The following is an 8,847-nucleotide window of genomic DNA, read 5'->3' on the forward strand; positions in this document are numbered from 1 at the left end:
CAATTGGCTGCCCCTAACCCGGATCGACCAAGGACCCCGAGTCAGAGTCCCCGGTAGATTCAGGGTCCGGGCCGCCAATCGGCGACCCCGACCCCTCCACCGAGGTCGCTGGCGTCCTCTGTGGGTGTCGGTGCCCTCGATGGAGGGTTCGACGTCGCCTATCGGCGGCCCCGACCCCCTCCCCCTTCGATTTTTTTTATAGGAATAAAATGAAACAAAATAAAAAGTTGAGGATATGAATGATAAAAGAAAAAGATTTATAACCAAAATGATTAAAAATATAAAGATTGAGGACTGAAGATGAAAAAAAATTAACGCTGTAACCCCCTATGTCTAACGGAGCAAACCATAGGGGGTCTAATTGTCCCAAATAAAATAATAGAGTGCGATTTGTCCCGATCCCAAACCACAATGGGGGTTTTTGTCTTTTTCCTTAAAAAAAAAAACCTAAAGGGCTAAAGTCCCGAAATGGAGACAAATTGTTTCGGGCATCATCACCAAATGATCCCTTCTGGTGGTGACATTCGGTGCATGTGCAGCACTTGCTAGTTGCAATACCCTATTATAAGAAAGATCGTCTTCTTCAAGGCAAAGACATGTTATAGTTAGGTCATACCCATTTCAGAAAAATAGTAATGTTGAAGGAAAAGGTCTTTCTTATTTTGCAGTTTTTCCTTGGTTAAAACGAAGACAGCACTAAATGGGGAAGAAGGAAGACAATCACCTCCTTGAATTTGAACATTCCCTGCGCTATATATCAGATCATATGTTTGATAGTCTTCTGCTGCCAAAGATCGGAAAGTTTAAGCCTTAAAAATAAGTTTGAACTTTGAATAACCACTTCAATAAATTAAGTATTAGATTTAAGATCTACTTATTAAATTCCAATCTCATATCTTATGTATGGACTAGTTTTTATTGGACTCATGTGTTGCACAAATTTTGCAAATAAAATTTTATCATACCGAAAACAATAATTGGTATGGATCTATATTCACATGCAAAAGATTTTTTTTTTAATAAGGTAAATCACCCTCATATAGTAGAATATTTTTCAAGGTCTTAAGTAAGGGACTTTTTTTTTCAGTAAATCTTAGGTAAGGAATTCATAAAATATATTCATATCATCATTTCCATTATCATTTTAATTTGTAAAAAAATAAATTCAAATTGCTATAATCTCAAAATCGTTAGTTTTATTTGATGAAAGGAAAAAAAATCTTAAAGCCAGTAGAACTTTAATTCAGTGTCAGCTTCTGCTGTCTTATCCATATTCCATATATTGAGTTTCATTGATTTAGATAACTGCAAATAAAATGTCACGGTAATTTCGATAATAGCATTTACTTAATTGAACTTTTATGAGATTAGCTATAATTCTTAAATTTATTAATTGAAGTTCAAGTTTAATACTTACAAATAATTCTTAATATTCCTAAAATGATGAATAATGAAATGATAATGAGTGATTGAAAATTTTTAAACGAAATATTTTTATTACTTTCTTAAATGATTGTTTTTTTTTTAGGTGTGTACCCTAGTATCCAGACCCTAATGGGGTCTGACTAATCTAATCGGGAGATCAAGTATTAAAGGTTCTTCTCCCTCCCAACAAGTGCGCTTCTTAAGTGATTGTTTTTAACAATAACAATTATAGTTTAATTAGTATATTAACATGCCAATTACTAAGATATTTAGTATTTTACCCTATAGGTAGTCAAATTTATATCTAATGTATGCCTTTTACATATTTGATACATACGTCATTGTTTCATCCAAAAAAAAAATGTCTTCGTACTCTATCAAAGTGCTTATTTATTTATATGCTATAGAGTGGGGACAAATTGCCGACCAAGGGATAATCTAACAACCATTCATCATCATGAATTTCCCCTCTCTTTCTGCAGCCTTATGTAGGGTTTGGCGCATTTCTAAGTTTGTATCCGAATGCGGGTCCCCAGCCAGTAGCTGTCAGTATAATTTGGACCCCTATACGTGCAGTGTCTATAAAAGGATACCAAGGTCGGGTGAGTTCTGTGTGTCACTCTGAGCGAAGATGAGAACGCCAACCGTTTTGACGGCATTGCTGCTTGTTCTAGCGGTGGTATGTTTCAGAGGTTGTTATGTTGCTGCTGCTGCGTTTAACTCAACTTCTTCCAATGGAGGGAGCAAAAATTTGGTGCATAAGCTTTCAGAAGGGATGAGGAACGTCAGCTCGTCAACTGCAGTTGGAAGAGGCGAAGGAGGAGGAGGAGGAGGAGGAGGAGGAGGAGCTGGTAGTGGAAGTGGTAGTGGCAACGGAGGTGGAGGTGGAGGTGGAGGTGGCGGCGGGGGTGGTGGTGGTGGTAGTGGTAATAGCACTGGAGGGGCTGGTAACAAGAAGCCGATGAGGAGGCACACGAGAAAGCATCTGAAGGGAGGGAGGGGGTCGGGCGGCGGCAGGGGTAGCGGTAGCGGTGGAGGAGGAGGCGGTAGTGGTGGAGGCGGAGGAGATGGTGGAAGTGGGAGAGGCTCTGGATGGGGAAAGGGTAGGGGTGGAAGTGGGGGCGGTGGAGGAGGAGGCGGTGGGAGTGGAGGAGGTGGCGGTGGTGGAGGAGGTGGCAGCGGGGGTGGTGGTGGAGGAGGCGGACAGGGAGGAGGCGGGGGATGGGGTGGTGGCGGCGGTGGTGCCAGGAGCGGCCGTTGTTGGATTTGGGGCTGCGGTGGCGGCCACGGATAAATCAATAGATGCGGCCATGCATTTCCCTTTACAAACAATAAAAAGTTCTTTTATATCCTTTTCGCTGAGAAATTTCTTCAACGTGATGTTTTTTTAGCAATAAATATCAGAAGCAAACTCGACTGAGAAAAAAAAATTGAAGGAAATTAAACATGAAATAAATTAGGCTATGCTGAAATGAGTGATTGATATTTTACTCTTTTATTTTTTTGTGTGTGTTACAATATTGTCTGATGCACATTATGTTATGTTGTATTTGAAATATACAATATTGTTTGATGCACATCATGTTATGTTACAATATTGTCTGATGCACATTATGTTATGTTGTATTTGAAATATACAATATTGTTTGATGCACATCATGTTATGTTACAATATTGTCTGATGCACGTTTGTTCTGTTTAAATAAAATTTCTGATTCGAGTCATTGTAAATGTAAAAAATCTATGTTGGGAGAGTTTTTTCCCCTTAGAGGGCCGACACGGCTCGATTGGATTAATCATGGCCTAATTAAACTTTCAGATACCGGAAAAACAAAAAAAAACCAGTTTTTTCCCTTGGTTCTTATATTTATTTATTTTTTCTTTACAATGAAGTCCAGGGATATGATTAATAGTGGATAAGGAAGTAAGAGATAATGGTATACGAGGAATTCATGATATTGAGAGTATAAACGAGTGGAGGGAAGGCCGAATTTAATAGGCTCCAGCTCAGGATGATTATTTTCTTATGAGCTTGAGCTCGAGATCAAGGCTAAACATCCTAGCCGAGCCTGGCTCATTATACGAGTTGGAGGATCGAGCTTGAGCACAAGAAGTCTCAGCTCAATGAAGCAAAAGAGTTGGCTCAACTGTGCTCTAGCTCGAGCTTGTATATGCATGGATGAGCTCGCACTTGTATAGGTTTGAAACATAATCAATAGTTATGGCCTTATGGGCCTTATATATGTTGGTGACCGAAATGCTCGAGTAGGCTCATGAGCTAGTCGAGTCAAATACTATTGAGCTCAAGCTCGGTTTGCTCGATTGGTAGGCTCTTATTGAGCTCAGCTCAAGCTAGAGAAGATCAAGACAAATTCGAGCTTTCATCGAATCGAGCTCGAACCACTCACAAATCATCCCATTTCACTTATGCCCCAAATTTATATTATTGTGAGTCCAATCTAAAACCTCTCAATTATAGATGGATCGAGTATGAGATTCATTAGTCTGGAACCCCTTCTTTTTGTTTCTGTCATTACCCCCAGCTTTCTGATTACCCCTTTGTGCGCCTAATACTAACACGTTTAAAAAGGCAATATATCATTATAAAATTTTTAACATCATTATGAACAAATATAATTATTAAGTTCAATTAGACAAAGACGTTGATACATTCTCTCTTCTTATAAAGAAATTGAGTGGCAGTAATACTCGTCCCTTTTAAGGGAACATTTTATAGACCCCACAAGATCCATGTTGCAACAATATATATATGTATATATATATACACACACTAGCGAATACGCCACGAGTTCAATTAAGATAAGGCGCATTTTTTACTATCTCTAAACTGGAAATGTCGTGATGTTTAGCCTGGATAAACTCTACGGTGATGGGATCAAGATAGATGAACCAGGAGCAAAACTTGGGAGTCCCTGCAAGAAGTCTCTATTCTGACAGAGAAAGATAGAGAAACATGCATTGAAGGGCATGTAATGCCGCACACTTTCAATGTCATGTTAGAATTTTCTGCAGTAGTAATAGAAATAGATATAAGAAATATATCATTGGGTATATAATGAGTATATAACCGACTGAAATTAGGATATTACAATTAGATGGCCGCTTCAAACCATCTCTTAGAACCCAGAGTTCTGCAAGTATATTAGACAGATTGCCAAGGAATATCGCTGAACCATCGGTCTGAATCCCTTTGCCGTCGCTGATGACTCCTCCCACACCTGCCTCACTGCAGCCTGTGATCTTTTTCAACAGTGTCATTTAGAATTAATTTTGGGAGCGCCGCTAGGTTAATGGGCTAAAAAAAACACGAGCTTGTGAAAATCTTGTAAGCCCAGTTGGTCCAATGTCAGTGGACTTTTCATAGGACCACCAATCGACTCAATTTACTCTTTCCTTATGAACATTAACAAATGAAGTCTCAGCCGTTAAGAGTTGGAATTCCGCACCAAAAATCAAATAGAATATCAAGTTCACAGTTGAGTTCCACCATATAATAATTTAAATTTTTTTTCGGTGTGAATCATGATATCTGAAAGTCCAATTAGACCCCGACTAATCCAATCGAGTCAGGTGGATCCACTAAAAGGTAAAGCTCTTCCAGCGTGAATTTTATGCTTTCACAAGGACTCAAATTCGAGACTTTGTTTAAGCGGAACAAGTACCGAACCACTTAAACCAATCTACATTGGTATAATAATTTAAATTTTTGAGTTGGACATTGTTGAAATTAATATGATAATAGAGCAATTCTCAAGCGTTTGTGTGAATTCACATCTTGTCATATGTAAAAATGGAAGATGAAGCCCGTTTCATAATCAGTAAACCTGAGTGAGGATGTTTAGGGGGGTGTGTTTTTAGAATGGACATGCACTCAACCTTTTATATATGTCCACTAAAAATTTAGTACTATTAGTTACCGGAGTGAATTATATATACATATCATTGCAAAGTTGGGCTTAAAAAGTATGTGGGAAGTGTCCCAAACAATCGATCCAATCTATTACTTAAACCCTCCCTTGATATGGAAGGGACCTTATATATTGACGCCTGCGGCCTGCTACGAGATCAAAAGTGGCCACGCTATCAATGAGGGTATAACATAATGGTGTACTTACCGGTTTAATAATCAAAATGTTCTAAGTTTGATACTCATTATGGGACTATCCATGTCTTTTATTATTAATTATTAGGATTTCCTTTTGGATATTGTACTAAATCTATTGATCTCCTAACTTGTATAATATATATATATATATATATGTATGTATGTATGTATGTAGAGCCATTCTTGCTGCAAAAGTGAAAAGGTTGAAATATGTCATACCGGTGCCCCCCCAATGCAATACTTACCATTGCAGATAAACTTCGGATTTTTTTTCCCTATAATAATGGTTCAGAACAATTTCCATTTACTTCTTTTTTGCAGAATCAATTTCCATTTACTTCGATTAATTCATCTCCTTGGACCATTTAAAAACAGACCATTTATTTCTACCCAAAAAAAAAAAACAGACCATTTATAAAGGGATTTCACGGAACTAAATCGGTATGACCTAATATCAACGGGATTTTGGAAGGCTTGAACCTTGATTACTTCTATGAATAATTACCTGCTTAACCATGGGACAAAGTATTCAAGTTGCTTTTTATTTTCTTTTTTCTTTATTTTCATCATCGACGTTCCAGAGTGTTAAGTCCTTTGTTATTCATAAAGGGAGCAAGGTGTGCTTGATGGCACTCACCAAAAAGACATGCAATTTCATTGCAGTATTTTCCTGCACTATATTTTCCAACGATCTTAGATGTTGGTGAGTGGGAGATATCTGTCGACAAGATAGCCGTCGTATACATGAACGGGGAAGTGGGGATCCCACTGTGACAGGGATAATTTTGTAACCACGTTGATCACTGATTCATAGTGAACGCACTTTTTTTTTTTTTGATAAATGGTGCAACTTTCATTGATAAAATATATATATACACGTACAAGGGTTACATCCACTCATCCAATGACCAGTTTATATACAAAGAATCAGCAAAATTTATCTAAAGCCAAAAGACTTGGCTATAACTCAATTGCCTATCTTGAGGTTAACATTTGGAATAGACAATATTTTCATCATGAGAACTTCAAAAACTTGATGAATCAACCCAGCAACATCAGTAGTCTTCTGTTGGAAAATCCAATTGTTCCTCTCAGCCCAGATCTTGTATATGTATATTGTCCATAGGATCTTCAAGCATGTTGTGTTCAAAGATCTTCCCTTCAAGGAGGAGATCGAAAGGAATTCAGATTGCCAATTGGAGTGTTGATGAGAGAGACCAATTCAACTTGAGATGCTTCTCCAAATACCATTTGTGACCCTACATGTAAAGAATAAATGGTCTCAAGATTCTTACTTTTCCCCACATAACTCATAATCAAGATTTGAGACATTCATGCCCCTATTCGATACTCTTTCTTTAATGGATAATTGTTTAATATTGCTAACCAGCATATAAAGGATACTTTGGGATGTGCCTCATGACCCAAATTACCTTGCTCCACATTATTTTTGACTTGTTACTCTTGAAGCACTGCCAAGAGCTTGATGTGGAAAAAGAACCTGACTTGTAAATTGTCCAAATCACCATGTCTTTGGAATGTAGAGCAAGTCCTCTAGCCAAGTGTTTTACTTCTTTTGCTTGAGGGTCACTACTTCGAGGCCAATGCCATACATTTTCTTTCAGAACTTTACTGACCATATCATGCTCTTTTATAGAAGGAAAACACAAGGATCCACGACTACAAAAGTCGGCTGAGCATCCCACTGGTAGCCATTTGTCATGCTAGAAACTAATATTTTTACCGGGCCCCACCTAATGTTCAATAAGAGGTCTGATCCATTATCGCAGCTTAAGTAGCTTTCTTCAGTTCTAGGAGCAATCTCCAAGAACTTTCAATGTCCAAAAACATCTCCACTTTATCAAGTATCTCTTCACCCATGCCACCCACAAGGAGCTTGAGTTAATTAGGATCATCCAAATAATCTTCATGACACATATTTTGTTGTAAACTTCTATGTTTCGAATGCCTAGACCACCTTTTCCGTTAATAAACAAATTTCTTCCCAGCCGACCTTTCCACCTCCCTTATGTTCATTTGAGCCTTTCCACAAGAAAGCTCTACATCTTTGATGCACCAATTGGACAACCTTCTTGGGCAATATGAAATTGGCACATCAATATGAAGTCACACTAAAGAGGACTGAATTTATCAGTTGAATTATCCCTGCATATGAAAGACACTTTGTAGTCCATGCTTTTATTCTTTAAGTAATTCTTTCTAGTAGACTCTCACAATTCCTCAAAGAGAGCTTGCATGATGTAAGCGGAAGACCCAAATACTTGATGGGTAAGGATCCCTTCCTATAGCCTGTGAACTGCAATAGTTTTATAGATCTTTCTTCATTCAGGCTACCACAATAAAGCTCTGTTTTATCCTAATTCAAACTTAACCCAGTCTAGGCATGGAAAGTTTTCAATACATCAAGAATACCTCTCAGAGATTGCTTAGACCCATCAGCAAAGATAAGGAGATCATCAGCGAAACAAAGATGAGTGAGATTGAGTGATCTGCATCTAGAATGATATCTCGCCTTTCCTTGCACAAATGTTGTGTCTAGAAGTCTAGTAAGAACCTCCATCCCAATAACAAAAAGATAGAGGGATAGGGATCACCCTGTCCCACCCCTTTCCTTTCGGGAAAATAGCCTGCAAGAGATCCATTTACTGGACAAAGAAATGAGGGGTAGTGATACGCCCTTTTATCCATTCAATGAATCGTTAAGAAACCCATCACTATCAAGCATTTCACAAAGAAATCCCAATTTATCGAATCAAAAGTTTTCATAAGGTCTACCTTTACAGCACATCTAGGAGTAATATGTTGTCTGTGATAACCTTTTACCAGCTCATGAGCAAGGAGGATGTTATCAGTTAGCCTTCTGCTATAGATGAAAGCCGATTGGTTCCAGCTTATAAGATCAGGGAGCACTCTTGTTATCCTATTTGCAATAATCTTCGTCACACATTTATAGAAAATATTACTACAAGTGATTGGTCGAAAATCTTTCATTTGATCAACATTCCGCTTCTCTGGTACCAATGTGATTATGGTGGAGTTAGCCCCCCTCGTCATGATAACAGTGTTAAAATAAGAATGGACTATTACAGCTAAGAAGTCCTTCTTGATAATGTCCCCGCAGAATTTGAAGAAATAGGCAGAGAACCCATCAGGACCTAGGGCTTTATCAGACCCCATAGAGAACAATGTGTGCTTGATTTCATCATCAGATATCTAAACAAGTAACATGTTATTCATGACATCAGACACTTTTTTATTGATCAGAGGGGAGTGAA

The 8,847-nt window shown here is 38.2% G+C and overlaps 1 protein-coding gene across 1 annotated transcript; it reads left to right on the plus strand.

The window, feature by feature from the left end:
- The first annotated feature begins 2,386 nt into the window (after positions 1 to 2,386).
- LOC116212086 (glycine-rich protein DOT1-like) lies at positions 2,387 to 2,719 on the plus strand. Its single transcript, XM_031546671.1, has one exon. It carries the CDS (start codon positions 2,387 to 2,389, stop codon positions 2,717 to 2,719), a length of 333 nt encoding a protein of 110 aa, XP_031402531.1.
- Positions 2,720 to 8,847: the final 6,128 nt, after the last annotated feature.

Source organism: Punica granatum, chromosome 6 (assembly GCF_007655135.1).
Source record: "Punica granatum isolate Tunisia-2019 chromosome 6, ASM765513v2, whole genome shotgun sequence".
Taxonomy (NCBI): Eukaryota; Viridiplantae; Streptophyta; class Magnoliopsida; order Myrtales; family Lythraceae; genus Punica; species Punica granatum.